Genomic DNA, 16,212 nt, shown 5'->3' on the forward strand with positions numbered 1-16,212 from the left:
CTCCACAAACTGTTAAGTCTAACTTCCAGCTGTGCAGGAAATCATCACAGTTCTGCCTCTACAACCAGCTGGTTTCAGGTGGAGTCCAGCTGCTGTCACTGCGAATGAGTGTCAGCACCTGGTCAGCTGAGGGAGAGCTGAAGGAAAGGTTCTCCTACAGCAACAACGGGACATAGGTGAGCTTCTACAACTCTGATTCCTACTGAGACAGCAATGCTCTGGCAATTCAGCAGAGTCACAAGGCACCAGCTCCCCTCCGGGACAGTGCTGCCCTTTGACCCCACCGGGAAATGCTGCCACCCTCTGCACTTGAGCAGTCCCACGTGCCGGGCTGCAGGTGCAGCCCTGGGCTCTGCTGAGCTGCCCAGGGGTCACTGACTGCAGGGCTGCACCTGCCCTGGGAGCCACGAGACACAGCTGAACCCCTCAAGGCAAGCCCAAGGGTTACCTGCCCCCCGTGACAGGTTCAGTACTTTAGGGGCCTTTATCAGGGCAAAACTCCTGACAATCAAAACTATCTGTACCTCTGCTACGTTAGGAAAACACATGACACAGTTTTCTTCGTTAATGAAGAAGCCAATAAGATAACAATTTAACATTTTCATCTGTCATTTAGTTTTCCTGTAACTCAAGTATTTGGCTCTTCAGTAAAGCTGGTGACAATGTGGACAGATTCTCTATTTCCACTTTTACAAAAACAGCAGCAGTGAGAAGCAATGGCCCGAGAGAAGGTAGGAAACAGGTGGTGAGCTCACGAAAAGCTGAGGTCAAAAGAGCCAACACCTGCCAGACAGGCACAAGTTTCACTGTGAACCCTTCAGAACTCATTCCACCTGACTCCTTCACCCCTCTACCCACACAGAGAAACAGAGCAGGGGACAACAAAACCAAGACAACTCTACCTTGCAGGGCCAGCTGTCATCCTTGGTGGCTCATCCTCATTGGCCTTCTCTGCTGCCCTCAGATTCCAGAATTCCTTTTCCCGCTGCAGAATTCATCCAGCTCCTTCAGGAAGCATCTTGAATGCAGGGTGACTTCAGGAATTCCTTGTCCACTGGGAAGAATTCTGGCGCTTCAGACGTCAAGTTATTCCAAAGTTTCAACGCCTGTTTGCTTTGAATCCTCATTCCATGCACTCCAGTCGTCAGCACCGAGATTCCTTCCAAATCTGACAAACATCTGCTCCACCATGGAACAAACCATTCTCCAAAAGGGCAAGCACTCTGTGGCCGGGACCTTGGGTAGCTCCAGTTTCCAAGCAGGCTGCAGTTGGATGGGTGTCCAAGTGCCCACAAGCACCACAAGTGACTCGTGTGTGGTTAGTGCTGCAGTTTCAAGGAAGCACAACTATCCAGGGATAAGGCATTAACAGCACGTGCTATGGATGAGACAAGCAGAAGGATTTCCAAGAACTGGGCAAAGCCACGCAGCGCTGGAGACCTCAAAGAGCATGCCCAGAGAAGGGAGGCAACACAATGCAGGAGGAAATTAGGAAGAAATACTGCATGTGTACAAGTGCAGCACCTGAGAGCTCTCAAGCACCCCACGGAAGGAGCCTTTCGGGCAAAAGTTGCAGTTAATCGCTGTAACTAGACGGCAACTCAGAAAGTGTTGCCATGCACGACTAAACCACATGAAGTTCTGCAATCTGAGGCCAGTTCAAGTAACAGTGTCAGAAAACTTGTTTATTAACCTTCTACTTTCTGGGTTCAAAACGCAAAAGTGGAAGAGGAGCCCTCACCACTTTTTCCTCTCTTCCAAATAAATTCTTTCCACGCCACAGGCACAAGTCTCCCCATCCTGAGGGAGCAAGCCTTGCTCGTTTGTCCTGATTAAGCCTTCTCAGCAAAAAGGTATTTAAACTAAGATAAGGTTAACTAAAAGCTATTAGACACGAACACTAATTAACCAAAACTCTCTCCGGAGTCGCTCACAAGGATGCCCCCTATCCCGGTGGTGTCACCAAGGAACACGGGCAGGAACGCGCGGGAGCACCGCCGGCTCCTCCCGGGCCGAGGGGGGCAAGGGCTCGCGTGTCCCTCACACGGGTTTTATCTACAGGGCTCCGTCTGTCACAGCATCGCCCGGCGCGGCCGCCGGCCCGGGGCACGCACCGAGCCCCGCCGGCCCCGGGGCCGCTCCCGGAGCGCGGGGAGCCCCGGCCGGCCCCGCGGCCCGCCCCGACCCCGCGGCCGAGCCCCCGGGGCGCGGGCCCCCGGCCGCCCCTCACCTTCTTGAGGGCGGGCACCAGCAGCCCCCGCCACTTGGGCGCGTTCTCCTCGCTGAAGAACTCGTAGAGCAGCGGCTGCGCCTGCATGGTGCCGCCGGGCCGGGCCGGGGCGGGCCGGGAGCGGCGCGGGAGGGCCGGCGGCGCTCAGCGGGAGCCCCGGCGCTCCCCCGCCGCCGGCAGGGGCGGCAGGCCCGCAGCGGCGGGGGGGGGCGGCGGCTGCCGCATTCCCCGCCCCGGCTGGCGGGGGCGGCGGGGGGGGCGCGCGGCGGGCCGGGGGTCGCGCGCGGGCCGCGAGGGGCGGGGTCGGAGCGCGAGCGCCGCCGCCTCCCCGATCCCGTCCTCGCCCGCTCCGTCGGCGGCCGCGGCGCATGCGCGAAGCGGCGGCGCCCGGCGCCCCCCGCGCCTGCGCCCCGCCACGCGCGGCCGCGGCCTTCCTGCCGGACGTGACGTTAGCGGCCGGCCGGCCGCCCGCGCCCCCTGCCGGCGGGAGGGCGAATGGCGGCTCCCTGAGACCGCCGGTGAGCCCGAGCGTGGGACACGGGATAGATCCGGTGGGACACACCGGGATGGATCCGTGTGGGGGGATCGGGCAAAGTAGACCTTTTGCTTCAGCTGTCAGCAGAGCAGGCAAGCAGCTCGAGATGAGGGAAAGGCAGATTTGCGGCACAAACACCAAATCCTGCGACAGGACAATTCCTCAAAAAAGCAGGAACCCTTCCCTTGTTATCTGGAGGCTGGAGAGCAGCACGGGAAGAGCAAAGCTGTCCTGATGATAGCACAGACTGGAACCATGCCTGCCCTAGCACAATGCTCCCTTCTCCCGCATGCCTCCAACCTTTATTTCCACCCCTTCCAGCTGCATCCCTGCATGTATGCTCGCACGAAAAATGCCCAAGCAGAGTAAAACACAACAGCCCTCAGGCTGTGGTGCTTGTAATTCACCAGTGTCCTGAGAAACTCGGCCACAGCTGCTGCAGCATCCCCCAGGAGGAAGCACGTTCACAGCACATCAGCTGTAGTTAAATCTACAGCACTTCGTTAACTCCGATCAACTTTTTGCACCACCAAGTGAGGAACAGCGCACAGAGGCAGGATGAGAACCCCCCCTTGGGGATTTCCCGAGGGCGCTGTGAAACACACACAACTTCTGGAGTTCTCTGGGCGTTCGGCTGCTCAGCGGTGGGGCTTGTGCCACCACCTGTCCCCACACAGGGGTGAGGAACAGCCAGGATGGGGCCGGCAGGAGCAGGGAGCTTGAGGCAGGAAAATAAACCTGCTGGAAAGATGAATCAGTTTTGCCATCAACAGAGGTGGAAAAGCAGGAAATGGAGGGGAGAAACCACACAAGGTGGAATTTGGAAGGACTTAGCTCAAATCCACACATCCACTGCTCAAAGGCCAAAAGGGTGTTGATGCCAACCCAAACTGAGTGCAGCTCCAGCAACCTCTGTTCACACATTCAGAGACTTCTGTGTTTGGCACAACCATTTAATAGCAGAATTGAAAACTCAGTATGTTCCATTTTAGGCTTATGTGGAAAATCAGTGCAGGTGATAATCTAATTGTACAACAACATGTTAAAAAAATTTATTTTACATTATATACATTAGGGAACATATTTCAAAGCATTACCCATCACAACAATAACGCAGGCCATAAATCACTTTTAATTTAGTTTGGTTTTAGTGTATATTATCACAATAAAATATAAAGAACATATACAAAAAAAGGAGTCAAATGTGTGCATTTTGCTTAAAACTTGGCATTTACACACTCCATTGGAAAATAGCAGTCAAAAATACTTCTGATCAAAACTAAGTTCCCGTGATGCGTAGTAACCATTGTATTGTTTCAATGAGGTAGTAACTAAATTTTGGCCATGTGTTAACATCCTAAAATCAAGAGAAGTGTGAAAATGGTTATAAGGCCAAAAAAAATAAAAGTCAAAATGGCAACATCTCTGAGCCATTTCCACAATGTGGAATGTTGCTCCTTTTCATCGTGATATGAAACTATTTAGTAAGACAAACAGTAATAACTACTTTTTTCTCATTGTATACACTAATAATTCAAACACCTATTGCAGAATTACAGCCAGGTACCACTAGTCTGGGACTGACACCCATCCATAAGGTATTGTTTTCAAGCATAGAGAAGTAATCATAAGGAAAGTTTTAATTAAATATAAAAATACAGGTGTTTAACTGGCTTGTTTCACAAAGAAATCTACCCAAATAAACGAAATAAAGGAACTTTGAAGCCCAAGTCATATCCACAAAGTCACAGCTTACCTTTGTGACTAAATACATCACATCTCAATACATTGTGCAAACATGAACACCAGTGTGTTGTATTGAAATTAAAACAAGATTGTAATCTGATTACAGCCTTGGTTACAATTTCTAAAAGTTAATATTTATTTGTATTAGTAAATTACATATAATAAAATACAATAGTGTTGCTAAATGTACTATATTTGTTGCTAGAACCCCACTTTATAATAAACACATGAGACGTCCTTATAATAGTACCCCGATTTAATTTTTGCATCCTCAGTGACTTTTACATCTGTACAGGTAAGACACTTGTACTTAACAGGAGGGCCTCTATCTACAGAAAGTCAGTGTAGGGCTTCAGCAAGAAGTTTCACTGAAAAATACTGCATATGTACAAAGATTACATAACAGTAAATTAAGCACTTCCGTGGTATTATAATGCTTCTGTGTCCATACCACAAACAATTCCCGTCTTCCTCTCGTGCCACAATAAATTATGAAGTAACTGAAGTGGGGTCACTGCAGCTTTTGTGCAATTGCAGCCAGTCCCGAGGGCTGCAGCAGCAGGAGTGTCCTCACAGTGGGCTGTGCTCAGTAGCTGTTCTCATGCCCGGCCAGGATGTACAGGTTGCTGTTGGCTGTCGGGTTGTCCGTGGGCCTGCTCTCCAGCACCACCACCCTGAAGTGGAAATTCAAAATGCCACACTGTCAAGGGATCCTTCATTTAAAAACAGCCCTGGGCATCATCAAATGTTCTTTCCTAGGATCCATCTGACTGTTGTCATTTCTCTTTCCCTGGATGCCTTTAGTCCAGAAGCCCCTCAAAACAATGCCAACCTCAGAGCAAGCTCACAGTCTTGTCCAGATAAGGTCTCCAAGGATCCCCCACAGCTTCTCTGTGCTCCTGCTACAGTGCTGAACCATCCTCACAATCATGTTTATGCCTTTTATCCCACTGGAAATTCCCTTGCTCCAATGTATTCCTGCTGCCTCTCATCCTTTTTAGTGAGGGGTTCTGAAACATGTCTCTCACTCTCCTACTGGGCCTGAGCTTTTCCTGGAGCTCTGCAAAGCAAACCCATTCATCAGGCTCCAGTTCTGAGAGTTCTTCCTCTGCCCCTTGCCATGGGAATGACAAATGAACAAACCTGATCCTTCTGTGAGCATTTCCAGTTAATCCCTGAGCCTATGGAACCTAATCCACACAAACTTCCTCCAGCTCTGAGAGTCCCAGAGCCAAAAATCTGCAGGCAAAGGGAATCCTCAAGATAAGGACTGCTACGTGAAGAGTCTCTTACTTTTTCTTGCCACCCACTTTTGGCCAGCATTGGAGATAAGAGACTGGGTTACATGGGCCTGCAACTGCAAAGATCATAAGGGATGTCCTAGATCAGACCTTTCTCTTCAAAGAGAAATTAGCCATCACAATTTTGTTTCACAAACTATTTAAAATTTTTTCATCAGCAATTTAAAACTGCTAAAAAGACCAGGATGTTCATGATTAACTTCTCCACAAACATCCTGAAGTGAAGGCAGATGGTGGGAAACTCAAATCCATCTCTTGTGCATTCAGACAGGAAAGTTTGCTTGCTGCAAAATTATGGCTCAAAAAACCTGACCTCTACTCCATGTGCTCCATAAAGGGAATGACACCTCGTGCCATGAGGCAATTCCCTGCTCATGACGACAAAGCAGGACAAGCTTTCATTAGACTGACATCAGGTTTTTTGCTTCTCAGAACAGCAGCTCCTGTGAAGTGCCTGGGAAAGGACTTGTGCTACTGGAAAAAGGCTTCACAGCTCAAGCACAAAACAGGACAGAGCTCCAAGGAAAAGGGGATATAAAGAAAATTGGAATTCATGTTTATTGCAGTGCAAACTCTTTAAACATTGTCTTAGACTTGAGAACCTATCAAAGCAAGCCAGAAATAGATGGGCCCATATTTGGGGAAGAGGACATTTTTACAAGGCAGTTTTTTGCAGTGTCATTCTAAGATGCCACATGGGTTTACTGCAAGCAGCACAGGACAGAGGCAATTCTCGAAAGAAAACGTTAAAGCCCATCTTTGCAGCTCTTGTGAATTCATTACTGGAGAAACTGTCACATCAGCATGCACTCCTCTAAAGACAAAACAGTTGCTGCTTCTATGGCTCTTACAGAAGTACAAAGTTCAACACCAGGGCAGAGAAAGTTGAGGAAGTCAGTGACACTCCTAAAACAGCAGCTGGGTCACACAGACAGGGTGTTACAGGGTGTCCCAAAAGCAGATGCCAAAGAACAGCTACACAGGGAGCTATCAAGAGCTCTTACAAGACCTGAACTGTCATGCTGGGAGAAACAACTGGTAGATTTCCTTTCTGGGGTGAAAGCGAGATATTTAAATTTTTAAAGTGGTTTTGTTTTGTTTTTTTTCATCTATCTCCAGAAGCAGATCTTGATGTGCTACTGCAGCAGAGCAGCTGAAAGTAAAGATTTCACCAAATTAAACAAAATAATTCCAATACAAAAAGGAAAACACTCCTGGAGATTGTGACTGCAGCCAAGTAAGAGCTTCTTGTGTGGCTGAGTACTTCTGGAAGCCCACAGACACTTTTAGAAGATTTTTTTTTGTTGTTTTTAATTTAAGGAAGAGAAAAGTAAAAGTGAAGAATAGGAAGGTAGACATGAACACAAAGGAATGTCTAAGATGCCTAAAAAAAGAATTTTCAAGAGACATGCAAAAAGAACTTTTACAAGGTAGGAGAACACATATTATTCCTTTATTTTAGTATGTCCTGTTTACTTCTCATCTTACCTGTCAGATCCCAGAAGCCTGAATATCCTTGTATTATCAGAAATTTCTTGCGTGATCTAGATAATAAAAATAAATATTTACATGTTAAGAGCACAAGTGCTTTCATTTTGTTTTTAACATCTGTCAAGATAAAAGAACTGACTGTAACTGATGTTATCAACTGTCAATTAACATCCAATAGAGATTATAATGCAACAGTCACTTTTAACTAAGATACTAAAGTTTTCTCTAATTCCTCCCACATTACATGAATTCCTCTGGTATCAACTGCCACCAAAATAGCAGGGCTCAGCTTGGTACTTGACTTAGTAGTGCAATTCTCTTTACAGCCCTGGCTGAAAGAAATAGGGTGCAATTAGTGTCACTCTAAAGTGGATATCCAAAATTGGGTGAGGCAAAGCACACATTAAACACATTTTGTTGAAATGCTGAATTATAGTAAGAATGCACTAAATTCATATTCTGAAAACCTTAGCAGAGAAACAATCTAATCTGTGGTGTTTATGTCCATTGCAAAAAGAAAACTTCATCTTTTGAATTTCATACAAGTGCAACAGACCTGTGTGTTCTGCTGGTGGACTGCACTTGTGTGATACATCTCTGTGATCGTGTGAATGCCAAAGCACCCAGAAAACCACCATGTCCATCAGTGAAGTCAACCAGAGCCCAGTGCATTCTCCAAAAGGGTATTTAGTCATTCTGGGAACAGGCAGCACTGTTTACACAGTTCCTCTTCCACACAGATGAATTTCACACTCTTGGGGAAGGAGACATTCTTATCTCTTTCCCAGACCCTAGTAATGTTAGCTGACTCGGTGAATTCATTCCTGGTGCAAAGAATTTGCAAGAGAAGCAATAAAAGAAAAGCAATTCACAGCAATGAAATCCATCACTTTTATAAGAAAATTCATTTCTGCTTTCTGTGAAGCCAAGGCTGTACAACCTTTGCCCAAATTTTGAGCTTCTTGTGTCTCAGAATTCACAGTTCCCTCTTTCATTTTTCACACTTGATCAAACCACTGTGGAAGGTCACAGTTGTGGAAGGAAATAACTTTGCAAGCAGCTCAAGCCATCCCCAATTAGGCCAACTGTATTAAAATAGGGAATCTGAACTAATAATGTCTTCAAAGAAAAAAATGCTGCAAGTTAAGTCAGTCAGCTTTTTGTCCCATGCAACAACTTCCTACCTATTATGTCGTATAAAATTCCCCAAAAGTAACAAATATGGTCATGTCCTGAGCCAGGCACTGAAGGCTTTTCATATTACACCAGAAAACTGGTTTATTTCTTTGAACAGCTGCAGCTAGTGGGACAGCCAGGAGAGAGAAGGAATTTTAAAAGGCCCAAAAGCTTACCCTAGATGTGTTCTACAGAGAAGAAGTTTTAGGTGGCTTGCTCTCTGTCAACAGCCCAGTTCTGCTTTCAGTTCTTCATTTAGGTTCTGCCTTTGGCTTGACAGCAACAAAGCAAGCCAGTGTTCCTGATGCTTCATCAACTACCAACTGCATCCACTTGGGCTGCAGCACCCTGGGATATGGTGCTGCTCCCAGCTGCAGCAGAGCCACTGAGGACCAACAGGCAGAGCAAGGCACAAATGCAACAAGAAACATCTCCACCTTGGAAATAACAGCAGTGTGACTCTGACCAAATTTAAAGACCCATTAAATTCCTACAAAGTTCAGCATTTTCACCAACAGGTACATGAGGTTTGCAGCAAAGAAGAAAAACACCTATTTGAGAAAGTAGTTATAAGGGCTTAACTCCATCTAAAAATTACATCAAATGGGCTAAAAATGGGACTACAAGGAGATTTTAGGAAAAAACCCAAACAAACAAATGTTTAGGTCAATCAGGTATTTTTCTACTGAAGATGGAAAAATATTTCTTGTGAAAGCTGGGCAATTCTTCAAAGTATTTGTAAGCCAAGAGAACATGGAAGAGACTAAAAAACATCAGGCAACTCATTTGACATTGTGACAAAAAGCTAAAGTTTAGCAGTGGAAGAACTGGCAAAGCCCAAATTTTTGCATCCATATGTAATAGGCTCAGGAACTGACAGTGGTCTTCAAAGCAATTTAAGGTGAAGATTAATATTACCAAGAATCAGGCTTGGATATTTTCTGTGGCATCCCAGCCCGCTCTCTTGTTTCTGCTTTGCTTGTTAGATGTGAGGGGTTCTTGTACAGCTCACCAACGCTTTATAACTTATGAAACAAGCTTAGAATGAGACTCCAGCTTCTAGGTCTAACCTAGGAAGTTACTGAAATGCTCCACTCTTTCCCAGACAACAGCACTGTGCATTTTTTCTCCACGTGGCTTACATCAGAGGCCAGAATTTGAAGCAAAATGTAGCACTCACCTCATTTGATCTAAAGCTCCTTCCTTGCATGCCATGTTTCCAGAATGCTAACACACTGTCTTGTAGACAGACTGGCAAGAAAGAACACTGGAATCAGTTTTGAGACATAAACTCAACTCTTGCAAAGTACAAGACTCTAGTTTTGAAATCTGTACATGTATGTTCCATTGTATGCCATCCACCCACTCAGACTGCAGAATGTCTCCCAGGACTCACTGAACCTGCCTCAAAAGTAGCTGCATTTATACATTTACTTGTTTAACGAGCAGGGTTTAAAAAAAAACATTTCCACCTAAACCAGAACATGTTCAAAATGTCTGGTCCTAAATGTGTCATCTTCTTTGAACAGGAAATCCTTTTAATACTTGCAGACAATATCTATGGAATTTTAACAGGAAAGTTCCAGGAGTGTCTCTGGAGACAGTGTCAGTTCAGTATAGGCCACTGGGAGCTCATTTGTGATAAGCAGGATGAGGACTACAGTACATGCAGAGGCCCCAGAGCAAGAAGCTTCAAGTACATTGAATCTTTCCTTTCCCCCAATCCCAGCCATCAAGAGCCATAAAAATAATATTTTCAGTGGCAATGTTTTCTTGTCCTCTTCTCTGTGGGAAGCTATCTTTGGAGGGGCTGAAATTTTAAAGCTTCTCCTCAGAAATAAACTCCCTGCAACTCCTGAGAATTTTAGAACCCATTGTTCCTCCTCTTCTGTTGCTACTCTTCATCTGTGCACACATTCTTTCTACCCCTCTTTCAACAGCAGCTGCTGCAATCCAGGTATGTAACTGCTGGAGAACTGCCAAAATAATCTATTCTTTCTGTTTCACAGATTTAATTCACTCAAATTCTACACAAGGAAACAAAATGTATGCAATCTGTGACATCTCATAATTCAGTCTTTGAGATGCTTTATAAAAATGGACTGCACAAACACTTGTGCAAAATGAGCCAGGCATGGGTGATTCAGGAAGTTTATGTAGCTTGTGTTAAGGTATTCCTTTAGAGGCTAGAAATCTCCATCATATTCCCAAGACATTTGGCTTAATTTAAGGAGACTCCAGGATTATTACTCATTCCAATTGCCGAACCTTTCACTGAGTTTTCTCACACAAAGTGAAATGAGTGAGGTAAGACTAGACAGGCAGCACACCTAATTCTCTACTGTAACACTGTACAAGTTAATCATAGATGATCTCAAGTTGGAAGGGACCCGTAAGGATCACTTGGAGCATGGTGCAGATGCTGCATGGGCTCTGACAGGCTTGGTCCTGCGACCACTTCCCTGGGGAGCTCAGTCTAGTGGTCAATCACCCTCTCTGAGTGAAATGCACTTTCCTAACATCCAACCTGAGTTTTCCCATATGCAACTTCATAGAATTTCCATTACTGCTGGTCATGATTTTTTGACTGCCAGAGCACACTGCTGACTCATCCTTGCTATCAATCCCAACCCCAGCTCTCTTTGTGCACAGCTGCTCTGCAGCCTCTCATCCTGCAGAACTGGGACTACCTCATCCCAGATGCAGAATCCACCACCTGCTCTTGTTAAATTCCATCCAGATGGTGATTGCCCAACTCTGTGACCTACAGGGACATTCCAGACCAATAAAGAAACTCAGCTTACCTATGGATTCAATCTGGAAGTCAAAGGTGAGCTCCGATGACAGTTTGCGGCTGGATTTTAACCTGCCTTGCAGATTCACTATTTTTATGCAGCCTGGACAATAAATAAGGATATGTTAACCATGGATTATCTTCAATATAGAACCCAAATTGGAGACAGACAGTATGCATGTATATGCATTAATATCTATTTAGTTGATATAAACTTACAATCCAGACACACCAAAATGGTGTCTCTCTCCAGCTGTGTTACGTGGACAACACTCGTCTCTGTAGTGTCTATAAAAAAATGACAGTGTTAGTTCAGAACATAAATTAGCATGAAATTTGAAATGGAAGTTCTAGAGATTGAGACATTTTGATGGGTTAGTGTGTTTTATCTACCTAAAATCATCATCTTACCAGTGACATTACTCTTCTCTTAGAGATGCATGTCCACTTATCCAACATGTTGGCTGTGGCAGGAAAACTGAAGTTATAATATTAAAGTATGGATTCAATTCAGCCTTTTCTGAGCTATGTCACAAAAGCCAACTGACATGTACATTGTTCTCCATTAATTCTCTGTTGGTGTAATTGAATATTGCTGTTGCAGAAAAGCAGATATATGTGACTGTCTGTTTCACTGCACTTTTCTTCTGTCTTTATTTCTAAATCCTGATAGGGACTTATATACTATTCCTTAATTCTTGCTGCTATTTGCAGACATTCCATCCCCAGATGTTCCAAAAATAGGGGCTTATTTCCTTCTCCAAACTCTCAAAAGAAGGGCTATTTTCTTCTCTTCTGAGTTACAGCTGCAGCAGTCTCCATCACAGCAAATGGGAATTTGACCCACAAGTGATTAGTGGACATGTCAGCTCAAGAGAAAAGTTTGGTTTTGGTCCATTTGTTTGTTAACATTAAAGTTACATACAAAGCAGCTCTTTCTAATTCAACATAACTGCCAGATTCTGTTGGCATTTTTCATATAGCAAAGATAAACTCAGTAAATCCCTTAGACATGAGAAAAAACACACATTACCTAAAACACAAAAGCAGCTTCTGGTTAAAATTATAAAAAATAAAAATCTGTTTGCATCATTGCTCTCCTGCCAGCAGGGGACAGGAATAAGCTGATACAACAAAAGGGCCTAAATTTGAGCTTCACAAATAGGAGAAAACAACAACATAGACACAACACCAGAATGCACAAGTAATTCAAGGAAATTAATGAAGTGTGGAAGGCACAATGCAAAAAAAGCACAGAGAAGGGATTAGTACTCTCATATTTATGCACCAGTGCAGACAATACAGAGAGAGAAATGGCAACAGGACATTTCTCTTCAGCGTGCTTCTTTTATGGGCTGTACTATGAAGTCACACAGTTACAGGTAGAAATGATAATAAAATGCATTATCTGAAGTAGCAAAGTGTGTTAACTGGCCATTCACTGTTCACTTTGGGTACTGTAACTATGTTTTTAACTGTATCAAAACCTGATACACTTTTCAGCAGCAGGAATGTCCGTGGGTATCCTCCTGGTAGAAACTGTTACTCTAAGTAAATTCACAGTACACACTCATCTGAACTCCTGCACAGGTGTATGCCAGCACAGAGCTGTGTATAAATTCATCATGAATCAACAAGGGATCCACAACAGGAAACCCAAAGCTATTTACAGCTTCTGAACCTGCAAGCTATGACTAGAGATGGTTCCCTACTGCATCCAGGTTCAGGGGGCAAACTTGCAACTCTAAATAAGTACTTCTCAGCACACTTCCTTGAGAGAATTTCTGCTGTTGCTCAGATGGTGGCTGCCTCACTCCTGGTGCCCACACTGGTGATGGGCAGGCACCTGGTTTCCTGCTCCCAGCGGTCCTAATCCTCTTTGCTTTCCATCAACACCAGAAGAATGCTCTATCTCAGCAGGAGGCTGACAACACCATTTCTAACCATAGTGGCACATTGCAGGAAAGCCAAACTACATCTCCCAGAGATGTCAAAAGGAATTGCTCAGAATGAAATTTTACTAGAACCTTTTCAATAAACAGAAGTTGTGGTGCCAGAATAGAGCACAAAACAGCACAGGGGGTAATAAAGTGCTGCCTAATTTATGAAAATGCAAGACACCATAACTCCATCTTCTGCTATAGAAAAATCTCAAGGAATCCAATCAGTTCAACAAAGAGAAACATAAAAAAGGTGCATGTGCTAGCAGGTTCAACCAGATACCCCTTCAAGCAGAGAACTTACAATTATCACTTAGCTTTAATGATTTAAGCATTTGCTTCCTCAGAGGAGCCTACCTTTCAGTACTTCAGCTATAACAGAAGAGCAAAGAACATTTTGGAATGCAATGACAACAGCACACAAACCTGTTTCTGTAAACCACGAAGAGGTAGAATTTGGGTTGACAGTCTCAAACTTCACCACCTGGTTGAAGTCTCTTCCTCTACTGACACCAACACAAACTAAAGGGAATTCCTGCTCGGGGACTACCAGCATTTCAAACAATCTCAGTGGACAAGGTACAGGAAAATCTATGTGCTAGATGAATAAGCAAAAATAGATATTAGAAGGGAAACAAATGTAGTCTGAGTTAGCTGAATATCTAAAATCTATTAGATATTCAAACTGCACAGTAAATTTTATTACATTACATTACTTTGTAACATTAGATTTACTTCTTCAGATTACAGGAACTGATAAATACAGAAGGCCTGAGTTAAGAAGCTTGGAGCACCTCACGCCAGTTCAGTTAAAATAAACCAGCATGTGTTTCATCCTGTGCGCTGTTTGCAGCTGCCCACAGACAACAGGAGTGCTCATCACTGCTCCCTCCCTGGCTACTGAGCCTCTAAGCCTTCTCTTCCAGGATGACAGTTAGAGCAGCTGCCTTTTTATAAACATGAGCCCACCCTGGCTCTGTCTCTTCAGGTGATGTCAGATGGGGAGATAACCACCATCTCTGGGCACCTCAGTGTCAAAAAACATCAAATAAATGGTGACCTCCTCTCTATGGGAGCAAGGCCACTGTTAACCCATATCTCAGCCTGCCAGTCTCAGTTTTCCATTGTGTAACTGAAGGACAATGCTCATGGAGAAAAGGGCTTGCTTCTCTAACTGAAGTGCATCCCAAAAACATGAACATTTATTCTGAGTCAGTTAATACATGACATGTTTAAGTAGTCATTTTTAATATCATGTAACAGAAGCCAAGAGAAAAGTCTAAGAAATCAAGAAATGGCTAATACTTATTCTTAACAAGCCAATATAAGATAATGAGAACCCAGCATGAGAGTAATTGTAATTTTACCTTGATTAACATAAATTTTTGCATTGGTTCAACCCATTCTAACAAAACAATGCTAGACTGTAGTGCTCCACAAAGGTACTTGTGGCCTGTGTAGGGATTTCTCACTGCCAAGAAAGAATAGAGAATATCAGTGTACTAAGCACATACAAATTATTAACAATTGCCAACTATGTAAGACTCCATTTACTTTTGGAAAATGCCCACCACCCCCACTATAATCCTTTATATATTTAAAAAGCAGCTGATTGCATACACATTTGGAGTGTCCTGGGTCTAATGTGTTGGTTTGCCTAAGCTATCTCAAAATCACCATGGGCAAGCTGTTAAAGAATGGCTTTTTCTACAACACAGTTACCCAGCAGGCAGTGAACAACAGCTCAGCTGCCCTTCAAGCACTGCCACAGCGAGTCTGAAATCCAGGAGTAATTCTGGTGAACAGTTCTAGATCATCAGGAAATCCAGTTGAAACTGAAGAACAATAGAAGAACAGGAAGTGCTGCTCTTCCATTCTCAGAACTCAATTAAAAACTGGCAGAGAATAAAGTTGCAAAATCGGGCCCTGTGAAGTTTCACAACTTCAATTCTACAATACTGACAAAATTTCACTCCTTAAGCACTGCCAGCATTTCCTTCAAGACAATCAAGTGTTACTTTGCACTTTGTACAAATACATCTCAAGACAAGATTTTACTGTGCAGTAAAGTGACTGTGGGCCATCAGGCAATAAACAACAGTTTAGGTAACAAGCTTCTACAATCCAGAACCACCCAGAGAAGTGAAATATGCTCAGGCTACCTTACTGCCACAGAAACTCATGAGCAATCCCTTGGGACCTCGAACATCAGTGCTTTATTGCACTAATCCAGGTTCTCACCCAATGTCAGTCAGACTGGCTGCAAAGTGCAGCAAACAACGCTTGGTGTGACCCTGAGTAAGGCTGAACTCAGCAGCAGAAACCACAGAACAACCTCAAACACCTGGAAGGTGCAGGAAGAAGACCAGAAGTTCTTGTCTTTTTCTGCCTCCTGTCCCTGCTGCAGACTTCTGTGCCAGCAGGAATGGGGGCTCAGGCCACCAAAGTGAGACTCTTGCAGCCTCCCTCGCTGTGCTCACAAATCCTCCCTAACACCCATCATGCACAAACGGCTCCAGCTTAGGAGGCTGAGCTGTCTCTGAATATGAAGACTCCCCTCACGATGTCAAGTACCATAGTATCCCTGTTAAATCCTGTGCCTGGCAGGACAGGAATCACAGAGGAGCACACCACAAGGCTCCTCATTCTATGAACAGAGACCTAGAAACATACAGACTTCCAAATTAATTTTTCTGTCAGGAAGTCAGAAAATTCTGATCCATCACTTTACCCCTGTCATCCCATGAGTGTTCCCTGCAGCATTCATTAACACTCACAGTGGTTTGGGGTTTTTTAATCTATCTGCCTCACTTTTAGAATGTCTTAATACAGTGCAGCATTGAGACTTTGGGAGCTGGCACATCATTAAACACATTATAAAGGCTTCAGAGACAACACTGTCCTCAAATAATTAAAAATACTCCTTTGCTTTTTATCTCTCAATACTGATAACAAACTTCTGCTAGGAATGCAGGTGGCTTAATCCTGATGGCAACTTC

General features: G+C 44.4%; 2 protein-coding genes across 9 annotated transcripts in view; both read right to left on the reverse strand.

The window, feature by feature from the left end:
* SOS1 (SOS Ras/Rac guanine nucleotide exchange factor 1) overlaps window positions 1–2,328 on the reverse strand; it is a 43,553-nt gene extending 41,225 nt beyond the window's left edge. For 2 of the 3 annotated variants that reach the window (XM_083857534.1, XM_083857535.1), the window contains exon 1: window positions 903–1,781. Coding sequence is in view for 1 of the 3 variants with exons in the window: in XM_083857532.1 (XP_083713658.1) it covers window positions 2,231–2,317 (87 nt within the window). In the remaining 2 variants the exon portion in view is untranslated. Of the gene's footprint in view, window positions 1–902; window positions 1,782–2,230 lie in introns of those variants that run through there. The other variant, XM_083857532.1, reaches the window with a different exon arrangement.
* Window positions 2,329–3,195: 867 nt separating this feature from the next.
* MAP4K3 (mitogen-activated protein kinase kinase kinase kinase 3) overlaps window positions 3,196–16,212 on the reverse strand; it is a gene marked incomplete at its 5' end in the record, with an annotated part of 61,218 nt that continues 48,201 nt past the window's right edge. For 4 of the 6 annotated variants that reach the window (XM_083857682.1, XM_083857681.1, XM_083857679.1 and 1 more), the window contains 7 exons: window positions 3,202–5,185; window positions 7,301–7,356; window positions 9,660–9,730; window positions 11,284–11,376; window positions 11,493–11,561; window positions 13,640–13,811; window positions 14,581–14,684. In XM_083857682.1, the coding sequence (XP_083713808.1) occupies window positions 5,098–5,185; window positions 7,301–7,356; window positions 9,660–9,730; window positions 11,284–11,376; window positions 11,493–11,561; window positions 13,640–13,811; window positions 14,581–14,684 (653 nt within the window). In that variant the 3' untranslated portion in view covers window positions 3,202–5,097. Of the gene's footprint in view, window positions 5,186–7,300; window positions 7,357–9,659; window positions 9,731–11,283; window positions 11,377–11,492; window positions 11,562–13,639; window positions 13,812–14,580; window positions 14,685–16,212 lie in introns of all 6 variants that reach the window. The other 2 variants (XM_083857683.1, XM_083857680.1) reach the window with 2 other exon arrangements.

The sequence above is a fragment of the Zosterops lateralis genome, assembly GCF_965231275.1.
Source record: "Zosterops lateralis genome assembly, chromosome: 3".
NCBI classification, from domain to species: Eukaryota; Metazoa; Chordata; class Aves; order Passeriformes; family Zosteropidae; genus Zosterops; species Zosterops lateralis.